General features: G+C 32.6%; 1 protein-coding gene across 1 annotated transcript in view; it reads left to right on the top strand.

Moving 5' to 3' along the window:
* Nucleotides 1-16,313, top strand: part of LOC127730388 (uncharacterized) — a 38,903-nt gene that overhangs the window by 14,071 nt on the left and 8,519 nt on the right. The window contains exons 2-3 of the mRNA XM_052238768.1: nt 9,645-9,750; nt 10,684-10,767. Of these exons, the coding sequence (XP_052094728.1) occupies nt 9,646-9,750; nt 10,684-10,767 (189 nt within the window). The 5' untranslated portion in view covers nt 9,645. The remainder of the gene's footprint in view (nt 1-9,644; nt 9,751-10,683; nt 10,768-16,313) is intronic.

The following is a 16,313-nucleotide window of genomic DNA, read 5'->3' as shown; positions in this document are numbered from 1 at the left end:
GGTCGTTTTTCTTTTGGTTTTAGTGTTATCTGCTTTACTGAGACTTATGATTTGTTTTCCTGTTCATCGTTTTTCTTTTGGTTTTAGTGTTATCTGCTTTACTGAGACTTATGATTTGTTTTCCTGTTCATCGTTTTTCTTTTGGTTTTAGTGTTATCTGCTTAACTTGTTTTCTTGGTTTTTGTTTTAGTGTTATCGGCTTTACTGAGACTTATGATTTGTATTCCTGTTCGTCGTTTTTCTTTTGGTTTAAGTGTTATCTGCTTTACTATAAGGTTTATGGTTAGTTTTCCTGTTCGTCGTTTTTCTTTTGGTTTTAGTGTTATCTGCTTTACTGAGACTTATGATTTGTTTTCCTGTTCGTCGTTTTTCAATTGGTTTAAGTGTTATCTGCTTTACTGAGACTTATGATTTGTTTTCCTGTTCGTCGTTTTTCTTTTGGTTTTAGTGTTATCTGCTTTACTGAGACTTATGATTTGTTTTCCTGTTCGTCGTTTTTCTTTTGGTTTTAGTGTTATCTGCCTTACTGAGACTTATGATTTGTTTTCCTGTTCGTCGTTTTTCTTTTGGTTTTAGTGTTATCTACTGTACTTGTTTTCCTGTTCGTCGTTTGTTTTAGTGTTATCTGTCCTACTGAGACTTATGATTTGTTTTCCTGTTCGTCGTTTTTCTTTTGATTTTAGTGTTATCTGCTTTACTGAGACTTATGATCTGTTTTCCTTTTCGTCGTTTTTCTTTTGGTTTTAGTGTTATCTGCTTTACTAAGACTTATGATTTGTTTTCCTGTTCGTCGTTTTTCATTTGGTTTAAGTGTTATCTGCTTTACTGAGACTTATGATTTGTTTTCCTGTTCGTCGTTTTTCTTTTGGTTTTAGTGTTATCTGCTTTACTGAGACTTATGATTTGTTTTCCTGTTCGTCGTTTTTCTTTTGGTTTTAGTGTTATCTGCTTTACTGAGACTTATAATTTGTTTTCCTGTTCGTCGTTTTTCGTTTGGTTTAAGTGTTATCTGCTTTACTGAGACTTATGATTTGTTTTCCTGTTCGTCGTTTTTCTTTTGGTTTTAATGTTATCTGCTTTACTGAGACTTATGATTTGTTTTCCTGTTCGTCGTTTTTCTTTTGGCTTTAGTGTTATCTGCTTTACTGAGACTTATGATTTGTTTTCCTGTTCGTCGTTTTAGTGTTATCTGCTTTACTTGTTTCCCTGTTCGTCGTTTTTTGTTTTGTTTTAGTGTTACCTGCTTTACTGAGAATTATGATTTGTTTTCCTGTTCATCGTTTTTCTTATGGTTTTAGTGTTATCTGCTTTACTTGTTTTACTGTTCGTCGTTTTTCATTTGGTTTAAGTGTTATCTGCTTTACTGAGACTTATAATTTGTTTTCCTGTTCGTCGTTTTTCTTTTGGTTTTAGTGTTATCGGCTTTACTGAGACTTGTGATTTGTTTTCCTGTTCGTCGTTTTTCTTTTGGTTTTAGTGTTATCTGCTTTACTTGTTTTCCTGTTCGTCGTTTTTCTTTTGGTTTTAGTGTTATCTGCTTTACTTGTTTTCCTGTTCGTCGTTTTTCTTTTGGTTTTAGTGTTATCTGCTTTACTTGTTTTCCTGTTCGTCGTTTTTCTTTTGGTTTTAGTGTTATCTGCTTTATTTGTTTTCTTGTTCGTCGTGTTGTTTTTGTTTTAGTGTTATCTGCCCGACTGAGAATTATGATTTGTTTTCCTGTTGGTCGTTTTTCCTTTGGTTTGAGTGTTATCTGCTTTACTGAGACTTATGATTTGTTTTCCTGTTGGTCTTTTTTCCTTTGGTTTAAGTGTTATCTGCTTTACTATAAGACTTATGGTTTGTTCCCCTGTTCGTCATTTTTCTTTTGGTTTTAGTGTTATCCGCTTTACTGAGACTTATGATTAGTTTTCCTGTTCGTCGTTTTTCTTTTGGTTTTAGTGTTATCCGCTTTACTGAGACTTATGATTTGTTTTCCTGTTCGTCGTTTTTCTTTTGGTTTTAGTGTTATTTGCTTTACTTGTTTTCCTGTTCGTCGTTTTTCTTTTGGTTTTAGTGTTATCTGCTTTCCTTGTTTTCCTGTTCGTCGATTTTCTTTTGGTTTTAGTGTTATCTGCTTTATTTGTTTTCTTGTTCGTCGTTTTGTTTTTGTTTTAGTGTTATCTGCCCTACTGAGACTTATGATTTGTTTTTCCTTTGGTTTATGATTTGTTTTCATGTTCGTCGTTTTTCTTTTGGTTTTAGTGTTATCTGCTTTACTGGGACTTATGATTTGTTTTCCTGTTCGTCGTTTTTCTTTTGGTTTTAGTGTTATCTGCTTTACTATAAAACTTATGATTTGTTTTCCTGTTCGTCGTTTTTCTTTTGGTTTTAGTGTTATCTGCTTTACTGAGACTTATGATTTGTTTTCCTGTTCGTCGTTTTTCTTTTGGTTTTAATGTTATCTGCTTTACTGAGACTTATGATTTGTTTTCCTGTTCGTCGTTTTTCTTTTGGTTTTAGTGTTATCTGCTTTACTGAGACTTATGATTTGTTTTCCTGTTCGTCGTTTTAGTGTTATCTGCTTTACTTGTTTTCCTGTTCGTCGTTTTTTGTTTTGTTTTAGTGTTACCTGCTTTACTGAGACTTATGATTTGTTTTCCTGTTCATCGTTTTTCTTGTGGTTTAAGTGTTATCTGCTTTACTTGTTTTACTGTTCGTCGTTTTTCATTTGGTTTAAGTGTTATCTGCTTTACTGAGACTTATAATTTGTTTTCCTGTTCGTCGTTTTTCTTTTGGTTTTAGTGTTATCGGCTTTACTGAGACTTGTGATTTGTTTTCCTGTTCGTCGTTTTTCTTTTGGTTTTAGTGTTATCTGCTTTACTTGTTTTCCTGTTCGTCGTTTTTCTTTTGGTTTTAGTGTTATCTGCTTTACTTGTTTTCCTGTTCGTCGTTTTTCTTTTGGTTTTAGTGTTATCTGCTTTACTTGTTTCCTTGTTCGTCGTTTTGTTTTTGTTTTAGTGTTATCTGCCCTACTGAGAATTATGATTTGTTTTCCTGTTGGTCGTTTTTCCTTTGGTTTTAGTGTTATCTGCTTTACTATAAGACTTATGGTTTGTTTTCCTGTTCGTCGTTTTTCTTTTGGTTTTAGTGTTATCTGCTTTACTGAGACTTATGATTAGTTTTCCTGTTCGTCGTTTTTCTTTTGGTTTTAGTGTTATCCGCTTTACTGAGACTTATGATTTGTTTTCCTGTTCGTCGTTTTTCTTTTGGTTTTAGTGTTATCTGCTTTACTTGTTTTCCTGTTCGTCGATTTTCTTTTGGTTTTAGTGTTATCTGCTTTACTTGTTTTCCTGTTCGTCGATTTTCTTTTGGTTTTAGTGTTATCTGCTTTATTTGTTTTCTTGTTCCTCGTTTTGTTTTTGTTTTAGTGTTATCTGCCCTACTGAGACTTATGATATGTTTTTCCTTTGGTTTATGATTTGTTTTCATGTTCGTCGTTTTTATTTTGGTTTTAGTGTTATCTGCTTTACTATAAAACTGATGATTTGTTTTCCTGTTCGTCGTTTTTCTTTTGGTTTTAGTGTTATCTGCTTTACTGAGACTTATGATTTGTTTTTCTGTTCATCGTTTTTCTTTTGGTTTTAGTGTTATCTGCTTTACTGAGACTTATGATTTGTTTTCCTGTTCATCGTTTTTCTTTTGGTTTTAGTGTTATCCGCTTTACTGGGACTTATGGTTTGTTTTCCTTTTTTAAAACAATTTTAATATCACATGCCTCCATCGCTTTCCCTAATTCCTTCCAGATATCAAATTGCTAACATTCCAATGTTTAACTTACAAATATACATATATACGTTGCATTAAATGGACTTTGAAATATTAAAATGGTATAAGGAAACTTCCGTTTACTTCAAATGATAAAACTGTGTGACCTTTATAGTCATGCTTTAACTTAAACGGACAAACCACTTGTATACTTTGAAATATTGTGAGTTCATTATATTATCTGCTTTGAATAGTCGTATAGTCTTGAAACTATAGATCCACAGACCCCGGACTGATTATGGATTTTAATCAAATTCAAAATTATTTTTTTAGTCAAGTGGGTAACAGTTAAGATATATTTTATCACTTTCAGAAAAAAAAGTTCTCTCCTTAATTCATTTTCGTGAAATAAATGAAAAGAAGTTAGAACAAAAACCTCACAAAAATGTCGTAAATAACACCATTAGGTACTAGTACTTTATATATTGACAACCATGATCAAGCTTTATATACTTAGTAGATATTGTGAACATTTGTTATACTTTGAACGTTTTATCCTGTAGAATGAGTCTCTGTATCAAAAGCATCGTAGAGAATGCTTTACACGTTTATACAGGATAATTAAAGTTTCATTCCAAATGGAATCAGATAATTCATTACATACAAACAATCAGCAAGGCATATAATCGATGAGATTTAGTCTTGAACTCGTCAACTAGTTGCAATATGAGAATTTTTTCAGTATTAATTGACCATAAATAAGTTTCAATCTAAGACTAATGGTGGGAGATTTGAATTTCTGGTGCATTTTTTTTATATTCCAATATATTATGGCCTGGTGAGTTATATTTGTACGTCTGTTGTACATAGATACTTGTTATCTAAATAGGCCAGTCGCCCTGAATTCTTTTAATGCAGGCGTCAAAATTACATAAAAGACCAACCACAAAGATGACACGCATGACTATTAGAGTTCTTTATGTCATTCTTTACATGGTTTTCAGCGATGTTTTTGTTTTATTATGATACGAGTTTGTCTCGTTTACATATTTTTTGTACGTATACATGTACAATATAAAAAAAGATGATGTGATATGATTGCCAATGAGACAACTATCAAATTGACACCGAATGGCGTGGATGAAAGCAACTATAGGTCACCGTACGGCCTTCAACTATGAGTAAAAACCAAACCGTATAGTAAGCTATATTTTGTACATAAATTAGACCGTTAATTTTTCTCATTTGAATTGTTTTACATATGTCATTTCGGGGCCTTTTATAGCTGACTATGCGGTATGGGCTTTGCTCATTGTTGAAGGGCGTACGGTGACCTATAGTTGTTAATTTCTGTTTCATTTGGTCTCATGTGGAGAGTTGTCTCATTGGCAATCATAACACATCTTCTTTTTTATATATGACAAGATGCAAAATAATACAAACAATAAAACTCAATGGCTTAATTTGTAAACGATAAAACGATACACAAAGAAACAAATAAGACATGCAGAGATCATCCAACGACAGCTGAATTACACGCTCCTGACTTGTGGCATGCCAATTCATAATGTTGTGAGGTTAAATCATTATGCCAGCGCTCAATTTTCCATTAACCCAGTGCGTTGGTTTTACACAGCATAAAAACAAATTTGAAAGGGGCACAAGCATAAAAAAAAGTTATCAAAAAGACAAAAGGCACAACGTACCGATATAGATTACTCGCAGTTACTGAAAGTTAGTTAAAAGCGCAATTTCAACCAATAAATAAGCCATGCATGATCACACATATAAAATATCCATCTGCACTCATCCAACAGATTTAGTATAAAGACGTCGTAAACAGTCTGAGAAAAGCAGGACCTTGTGCAATGTCAAAATATCAATATGGACAAGATGTAGGACAACAAGTTTGCATAACTGTATAGCAATACATATTTAGTTATGTTTTAATTCATTAATAAAAAAATCAATTTTAGTACCAATAAAGACCATATTCAAAGATCTTACTAAAGTGTTAAGTTGATTTCCTTTATGAATAAGTTTATTCAAAGAATCAATAAGATCACACGGATCGTATCTTAATATACGGATTCTATAAACAACTTCAGTATGAAATATAGGATGTGATATCCCGATCGTAATAAGGTTCCGAAAGGTACAGATAAACTAATTAACTAAATTTGTGTATCTATGAAAGAATAAAGTAAAGTTTGAAGTTATTTGTGGTCTCGAAATCCCTGACTTAATAATTAACAAGTTATACACAGATTGCGTTCATTGCAATCTAAAACGTCACTACAGCCACCGCCGAAATCAACGAGTTGGGATAAGCAAATTTTAAAGTATATTGTGTTCGTAAATGTAAAAGTTGATTGGGAGTGTAAAATTGTATTTCTATTTATGTTCGAATACTGCATAAAGTTGTCTATACTGCGTCGTTTTCCCTCTAATTTTAAATACAGTCGGTCTACAAAATAAAACTCCGTTACTTGTGTGTTAAAAGGAGAAATATATTGACGGAAGTGTGCTCATAGGGAATCCGTTCACAGTCGTTTCCATTAGAATAGTACGTGTACTTGAAAAGAGAAGTTTTCAAATTATTTGGCATATATATTAACCGTTAGTAATTAAAATATTTTGTTCTCGAGATCAGTGCATTTTAATCCTCACTACTTACAGCGCAGTTGATTCCAACAAACCTTTTAATACAGTTACAGGTTGAATAACTTCAAAAAAAACTCGTAACCTTAATATAGTTTGACACTTAAATGAAATCTTCCTTTTGGATCATTTATCATGCTTGTATTTTGATGATCCCCTCTGTGATAATTAACTTTAATTTCCAAAGCAAGAACCAGAACCAGGCTTTAAATTCTGCTTCTCAGATGTGTTGTGTCAACGTGGTTATTGGATTAAAATTGGTTATGAAAAACTTTACCACGAGGAAGGCACACATTGAAAACTGAAGCTGCAATGTTAATTTGAGTAATTTTCTTCATAAATTGTTAATCAAATTACTTTATTTCGCTTATGGGAAAACAAAATAGTTGATTTACTTTGCAAAATTGAGCACAGCAAAAGCAATTTCAATATAAACATAACACTTTAAATGAATCGATCTTTTCGCATTCATACATCTGCAGATTTTATCAACTAAGATTTACCAACGCTTCCAAACGTAAGGACGAAAGAACGTTCACTGCATGTTTAACGATGAAATCAAATAGAAAAATGTAGATGAAAAACTTTGTGATTGCAAGAATACGCATGCTTTGTTCCTTCGATTGCAGACGACATCAAGTTTTGTCTTTTATGAACGTTCACTAGAAAACATTGTTTCTCCTTGCCATATCATTGGCATATAATGCAGTTGTTCAAATTCTTAACATATCATTGGCATATAATGCAGTTGTTCAAATTCTTAACGTATCATTCAAATTTAGAAGATACTTAGAGGGTTTTAAAAATCATAAGATGAAGAAGATCTGACCATATGGGGGAAAAACAAAAAACAAAAAACAAATAGAAGACTAGAATAGAAATTGAGCAAAATGAACCCCACTAAAATCTAGGGTTATTTTGGTCGCTCTGGAAAGAAAAACGGTTTTTATTTCAAAAGTGGCACTCGTCTTATTTTCTTGACAAAATCCAAAGATAAGTCGTATTCGATTATAAGTAATAACATACAAAATATCCACTCGCAGATGGAGGTGAAATAAAAAATCAATTTGAATCATCTACTTAAGATTTGAATAGGGTCCCGTTCCCCTCCAATTTAAACAAAATTAAGAATGCGACAATTCTACTTAACTGGTATGAACATTTACTTGTAAAATGGCATACATTGAAAATAGAAATTCTTCATACGTAATTATTCAGAATATTACACAATCATGACAAAAACATTCGTGAGTAAAATTGATTGATCTGTGTTTATTTAATGTCGAATTGTTTATATTTAATAAATATTCAATGCGAAAGCATTGAAACATTATTAAGAAATAAAAAAGAGGAGTAACCACAACTAGAAGAAATTACTGCCACGTGAAGCAGGAATGTTGGTACATCTTGTATTGGGGAAACATGTGACATACAAGACCGAATTTTGAACATACTTAGAGTGTCAATCTGTAAATACATAATACGGTATATGTACATCCATACAGCATAAAGGGTGTCTCTTTAGAGCCACTAAGTATAACTTAGACGGTTTGAAAAGTCTACATATTCATATATTTCTGCACTCCATTTTTTATCCCTATAGATACGTATAGTTATATTGAGTTTATTTTTGAGGTTTTGTCTCATTCTAAAATTTCTCTAACATACAGTCAAACAAACGAACTTTTTCGATAATTCCTTAATTATTTATGTTTTTTCTCTATTTCTAAAAAGTAATCTAAGCATATTTCAATCCTGTACTAGTTAATCAGGGTTTAATAGTATTGTCTTACACTTAAGGGATATAATTTGATTTGTTCGTTAACAGAACCTGTGAGCGAGAACAATAACAACTAAAGTCGACTAGACATGCAATAAAAGAGGTCATTTCTTATTTATAATCGCCACTCAGAATAGAGGCAATCAGAATTACTTTTGATAATTATGAATTCTAATCCGACTACTGACAAATAAGTATCTTAAATTACATTTTTAGAAGTATTTCTGATAAAATTGCCTTTAAACAGTTATTTTGTTTGATTAACGTCAAATAATCGCAATCTGCAAATATGTGGACAAATAAAATAGAAGGATCATTTTGACAATTGTATAAGACCTTTTACCGACGCATCATGAAGAGCTGATAGGCTTCACAGGGTGTATAATCAGAAAAGAACTTCAGATCGCCATGTCGACTATCTAAGAAGGAGGACAAAACGTATATATATCTAAAGATGTCCAGAAAAGTTATATTTTTGTAACAGTTGGGTACTTCTGAAGAGGCTGTTATGGCATCGGACATATTGCCAAATCCGATAGTAATGTAGAATTTCGATTCTGTTACTGCTACATATATATCTCATTAGTAGAAAATCTGTCTGCATATCATGTGAAGATGAAAACATATGAATTGCAAAATACAAACCAACGCAAACACCCTTAAGTAACTTCTTTTATTTTGTTTTATTAAAATGCACACTCCTATATCTTGGGGATCCATATGGCTAATCTATACTAAAATTTCAAAGGATAAATTGTAAAAGGAAAAAAAGACTGTGAAGTGTTCATTTGCAGAGTTAGATTTTGTAACCTGAAGGCGTTAAGAGCACTTTAATCTTCAATGAGAACTTTAATTAACGTACATTACATGATTGTTGATCTCCAGGTTTGTCATCAGCATGCTAATTTTGTGATTTGCGTTTAAATCACGTGTAAAATTTTAATTGTACTCGGAACTTCACAGAAATTTTCCACTTGATGATTCTTCTATTTTGTACTTTCGGAAACGGATAAAATATGAAATAGAACAATTTGGAAGCATTGAATGCTTTAATATGAAGGGCTGATAACGACCTAATTAGACTAAAATATGTGATGAAAATTCTTAAAACTGCATGATTTTTTGATATATTAAATACTAAAAAAGCTTGAGTTGAAGGTTTAATGAATCCAAAATGTACACGTGTCCATAAAACATTGCTGTGTACATGTAAATGTCCATGTCATATACGCTTATGATACCTAGAATACTGAAATTGAAAATAATTTAATGTTTCATACATTTGTATTATATTTTTTATCATTTTTGACATAAATACTTACAAAATAAATGAATCAGTGATTTCCCTGCTAAATCCTAAAATTTCAGCCTGCGTTTGTATAGAAATTGGTATCGTAGAAACTAAAGGACGGAGATATAAAAACGACATTTAAACAATATTTTATTCAATTTATTGTAGGATGGAGATCAACATGATGACTGTTACATACTGTTTGTTGGCCTTTGTTACACTTATATCTACAGTGATTTCAATACCCATTGACACACAGGAAGCTACTGATATGGTAAGTCACAGTTCGCCTTCCTGTCTTTAACATTGCGTGCAAACCTTTTGTGATCTCATTAAAGAAAAGCTCTAACATGTATAAACCTTAAAGAACGAATTTGCCGATTTTTATTTTTAGGAAAACGTGTGATTTAAACCGAAAGACATATAATTTAATTTGAATGAATTTGTGCTTGCATTCGGAAGTTTTTTCTTTAGAGATATAAAACTCTTATCGCGTTTATCTGCAAATACATTTTGTATTCACTTTAAATGCGAATCCTCCCAACATTAGAATGGTCTAGAAATCTGTGACTGCTCAAATACTCATTCTAGGTACTTAATCGATACAAAGTCGGTAGCCAGTTGTGTATGAACTATCAGTAAATAACAAATAAATACTTTAATATTGTAAATATCGTTCTCAGCAATAAACTGCATTGTAGTTTATGAAAGAAATTAATAAGTATACTAATTTTTCCCATCTCCAAAGCAAATGCACTGCCATGTGATCTTAAAGATATTTTTGCCCAGAATACTGTTTGCTCAAAGGGTTAGTTTTGCCGTAATTTCCGTTTGCCGAGTTCGCGTAGAGTAAACATTTGCCATGGTACTTGCAAGGTGTTCACTCACAAAACATCGTCCCATATAGATAGAGCAAGGGTTAGTAAAGTAATAGAGTATCTCGATCAGGCGCAATATTAAGAGGCGTTTAAATTATAATTTGCGAAGTCACTTTTCAGGCATTTGTCCACTTTTTTGTTGTACATATTAACATCATCGTACTCCAGATAATAAAGTCAACTGCTCACCTTTTTATACCGTACAGTAATTTGAAGATGTGTAATTTTGTTAAGTGGTATTGGTTGGTTTTCTTTAGTCATAGTTAATATAATTGTAAATAATTAAAATATCAAATTTGAAATGACGCGTTTTTCCTTTTATTTCTCAGCATTTAGAAGAAAAAAGGCCGAAATACATGGATACAAGAGATCTTGACTTTTTCAAAGAATTGGTATACGTATCTTTACAAAAGGTAAGTTCATTAAAATCTCCGAGAAATAAATAGGTATCACCAAGTCCCCTCAATTTAAAAAAAAGGTTTACTTATTTGAGTTGATGAAACATGGAGGAATTTTAATATTAAAAGGATCTTATTAATGTTAAAGGATTTTGCAATATCTTTCCCTTTCGCAAAATGATTACATTCTTGCTCGGTGTTACAAACTGATACCGAAACAATTTTGAATAAGATATTGAAATTTGCATGTTGTAGTAAAATTTTATATCAAAGGACACCCATTACCAAAATGAATAAATTAATTTTGCAGGACACTACATAGCTTTCAAATTCCTTCAGGTAGAATTTTGGTTTTGTTTTAATACATCTTTCCTGTGTCATTTTTCAATTAGAAATTGGCCGAATTTTTTAAAGTGTTGAGCCACTTTATTAATTAGGTTAGTAGTTAAAAAAATACGACATACATAGAACCTCGAAATACACAAATATGAAGTTGCGGTCCGGTAAAGTTTAGTAAGGATTGAAGAAAATTGAGAATGGCCCTAGGTAGTGTTAAATAGATTCGTTGGAAATTGGTCCAAACATTTTAAAGGAAAAATACCGCTTACATGCGAAACAGTCTATCATGGGCCTAGTAGTAAAAATATATGCATCTAGTGTCTGAGGTGTAAACACTTTTAAGGATTAAACTAATGTATTAGTATTATAATTTTATTCCGGTGGCAAGAATTGAACAAAACTTTAAATCGAAAAAGGCGTTATGATCGAACTCTTGATTAAAAGTAAAATTCGATTTTCCACTTTATATGAATGACTGCCTCTTGAAGAATACTATTTTCATCTTGGAGCAAACAATCCGAATGCGGAGTGGTCGTGGTTCTACACAGCCAAACGAACGTAATTGTGTATTCATACATCTTAAACAACCAAACACGCACCATTTAGCAAACGTATCTGCAAGAGCTTTTGCATCCAGACACTAATAGGCGGATCCAGAGGTGGGGGGGGGGGGGGGGCTGGGGTGCCTGCCCCCCCTTTTGTGGGAAAAATTTGGTTGATTATATAGGGAATCACTGAAGCATGACTGGAGCGCCCCTCCCTTTAGGGCAGTCAGCCCCCCCCCCCCCCCCTTATGAAAAGTTCTGGATCCGCCACTGGGTCACACGTCTGGTTTCCCACGCATTTAAGAACTGACTCCAAATTAGTTATACGAGACTACATATTTATACATTCCGCATACAGTAACATTCCGCATACAGAAGTATACGATTTTTGGTATTCTTTCTCTTGTCATAAAATCCATAATAACTTCCACTGCCATAAAAGTTTCTGATCACTAACAGTTAGCTAAAATGACGACAATAGTATAATACAAATTCTAATCAATCAGCAGAACGGTGAGCGATTCAAGTTCCGTGGATGAACCACTACAAATACAATTAATTCGACGCTATTGTTTTCCCTTGTGCAATAGATATTTATTTAACGTGTATGCAAAAAAAATTGTGGACTTAATATCAAAATGTGGTGACACATCAGATACTGCACACTTAAGTTTTGGTTGCTTTTTAAAATAATTGTTAATCTATTTATCGTATAGGTCATATGAACGCACTATTTCACAATCAGTCCGCAGGGAGACCATCACCCCACCGGTCATATCATTCTGACTCCGCGTCGTCTAGTCTTTGTCTGCTCTTACCCACAAGTTAAGAGTGCTTCGGGGAGAAGCAGCAAATACAAAATTTTAAGTCTTTGGTTAGAACCGACCGGGGATCTTACCTCAGACTTCTCGCACTCTAGCAGCTGAAATCACTGAAATCTATACAATACCATCATAGTACCATTTAAGATTTCACATATTTTGCTAAAACTGGATATGTAGAAATACAACGCTATGTATCGAGACCAGCTGGGACATGCATGTGCGTATTATTTTGATTTAATATTCCAAAATGAAGACAAACGACATTGCATGATTATTTGATTACAAGCACGTGAAGTCAGATAAAAGTGAAGAAGAGGAAACTTCTAGTAATTGAATAGTCCATAAACTATCAGATATTTTCCTTCTCTAAACATTGATTGAAACATTACTACTAACGGGACATCAAATACTTTTTCTTACGGTGGTGTAGTTTTTAGAGGACATCGAATACTTTTCTTACGGTGGTGTAGTTTTTAGAGCCCGTAGATTAAGATCATATCAGCTGATTGACCCCATAAATACTCTTATTCTTAAAGATTACCACTTAAACATTCAAATAGGGTTTAGATCGCGAATATTGCCTTTAAGATTTCAAGTATTTATCGAAACATTGCATTTAGATCTTGAATATTGCCTTTGTTCGTACTAACATATATGTTATTGTCCAAAGTTTAAATCATATTCATAAATATTAAAGCTGTTAATAAGTCTTGGAAATTTATAATTTGAAATTTGACTTTAATCTATCTTACAGTAATTGTAAGCAGGATCATACATATTGACTGTTTCCAGTTGTAAGTACTCTTAGGTTGGTACTCTATGTGTTGTTTTTTTTTGGTAAGACAAACTTTGAATATCAATTCAGAAACGTCCTCTTATATCGGAAGCTGAAATTAAAGTGACTGAAGTCAATTCTTTTAAATTTCCTCGAAAAAACACTGAAGTATTATTTATTCTAAAAAGACCATGCTCCAAGACGATTGCAAAATTGGTATATATATATATCTTTATTTCCTCCAGTAATGAAGAGCATTAGGTAGAATAATGAAGAACCCAAGTTAGAAAAAAATGTTCTTTCAATGCGGGTAACTTTGAAAGAAAAAAGACAGGGAAAACATGGTCTATCAATTAGTTGAAATTGGACTTCGAACCGCTTTTCAGTAACTGCTAATTCTCTAAGGCTAGTTGTGTCTTTTGTCATTTTGTTATTTGTTACTTTTTATGTTTGTACCGATCTGACGATCAACCATCTTAAAGTCCTGTGTATGGTCTATCGGTTGATGTTGGTACCGATTTGACGATAAACCATCTTACATTCCTGTGTATGGTCTATCGGTTGATGTTGGTACCGATCTGATGATCAACCATCTTAAAGTCCTGTATATGGTCTATCGGTTGATGTTGGTACCGATTTGACGATAAACCATCTTACATTCCTGTATATGGTCTATCGGTTGATGTTGGTACCGATCTGACGATAAACCATCTTACATTCTTGTATATGGTCTATCGGTTGATGTTGGTACCGATCTGACGATAAACCATCTTACATTCTTGTATATGGTCTATCGATTGATGTTTGTACCGATCTGACGATCAAACATCTTACAGTCCTGTATATGGTCTATCGGTTGATGTTGGTACCGATCTGACGATCGACCATCTTACAGTCCTGTATATGGTCTATCGGTTGATGTTGGTACCGATCTGACGATCAACCATCCTACAGTCCTGTATATGGTCTATCCTTTGATGTTGAACATTAAATTTCAAAAAGCGTATTGTTTTACAAAATACAAACTATATGTTTTAGTACGCAAACCTTGGTTCAGGTACTTTCTCGTCAATTAAATGTCTTTTGATGAATATTCCGATGGCAAACAGGATGTAATGAAACAAATATTGTATACTATAGCATGTTCGTTTTCCTTTTTGGATTGTTTTACAATTTTTCATCACAGAGCCTTTTATAGCTTATTATATGGTGTGGGTTTACCTAATTATTGAAAGCCGTACGGGGACCTGTAATTGTCTTTGGTGAATAGTTTTCTCCTTGACAATCATACTACATCTCCTTATTTTTATATTCATATGAATAAAAAAATGTCATTGTTGTGAAGTGGGCACAGTGGTGTACCTTTAAATGAAAATATTAGGAGACGATATAATATATCACTGAGACCGAAAATTAATTAAAAAATTATAAAAAAAAAGATGTGTCTAGGGCTCACAAACGGTCTTGAAATGCAATGTAGTTTCGGTCCATCATGTAAAATAAAATAAATTTCAAGAAACCCAACATGTTTACCTTTATAAAACAAGTTCAAACGTGAAAAAGAGTTTGATACAGGTAATTAAATTGCGTTTACTTTACAAAATTATGGCTACATGTGAATATTCGCAATGTAAGGGAATGAACTCTTTTGTGATCATCTATGGTAAAGTATATACAAGGTCCAGATAATTCTTTAAAAGGACATTATCAATGTTCAACATACAAATTTGTCACTTCTGATACCGTTCTAACACCTACTCCAACTCTGTGAGTGTCACATGACAATTAATTCAATATTGATTGGAGGAGATGACAGTATGGAAAAGTCTTTCTGTTCTAGTTTGTGTTTGATTAAATAGCGAAATTAATTACATGCTTTCGTATTTTTCTTCGTTGTCCCTTGATAACGTTACAGATTGAACTTTACCGAGCAATATCATTGACTAAGAATAAATTCCATTACTATAATCCCGTATGATAGTAAGGATGACTCGTTTGTTCTTAACATGTTTTTAAAAAGAAGAAAATTGATAAAAATTAATTACGGTATTTTATATTATGATGCTTGATGCAGAAATTTTCTATGCTTTGTTTTTATACTTAATTGAAGTCACAGGTACGCTAATGGACGAGCTCATATAGTTTTATCATCAGAAATTGTGCATTCAACTAGAACACATGGACATGACCATAAAGATCGACAAAAACAATAGTTTTTTATGTTTACACTTTTCGAGACATACCAAATTAAAATATCTGGCAAATATGATACATTTAAATAAAAAGAACGTAAAATTACATAAAATCAACGAGATAACTTTCGTACCTGTTTTGATTCATTAAGTTTTTAAGTTTCGAAAACATAAGGCATGATAATTATACTATACAAGTATGAAGAACTACAGATACCAACTACTTATTTCCAGTTAAACATGATAAATTAAAAAAACATACTTTTCTAAATTGTATAAATATCGGCATATAGTTATATACTATGGTAAAGTATATACAAAGTCCAGATAGTTACTCGTAAAATGTTGATTTATTGTTATTTGTTTAACGTCACGTGGCAAATGTTTATACTCAGGACGAGTCATGTAATGCAATAGACAGGTTGCTGATCTCTACATGTCTTGGTTTGATGAGCTGTTGGGTTGCTATTCTATCGACGTATTTACTCAAAATCTAGATTCTACTTGTATTCATTTGTGTCAATTGTTGCATTCCTAAAACGTTAGATACGACAGAAGCCAATGTTGCATTCCTAAGACATTCGATTTGAAGAAAGTCATTTGATGCATTCATTAGACATTTGAAATGAAAAAAAAATCAAATGTTGTATTACTAAGGCATGAGAAATGACAAAGTTCAAGTGTTGCATGCATAAAATTGATTGATTGATTGTTGGTTGCTTAACGTCCAGTGGCAAATATTTCATGCATGTTAAGGTCGAGAACAAATTAACAATACATACAATAAGTAGGTCCTGTAGTAGAGGACGTCCGGGGTGAAGGTCGGGGAAATTTAGACTGCCACTGGAAAACAAGGGTAAAATTGAAAAGGAACAGAAATGAAATT

This window comes from Mytilus californianus, unplaced genomic scaffold (assembly GCF_021869535.1).
Source record: "Mytilus californianus isolate M0D057914Y unplaced genomic scaffold, xbMytCali1.0.p SCAF_2, whole genome shotgun sequence".
NCBI lineage: Eukaryota > Metazoa > Mollusca > Bivalvia > Mytilida > Mytilidae > Mytilus > Mytilus californianus.
This window is presented reverse-complemented; position numbering and strand designations above follow the sequence as displayed.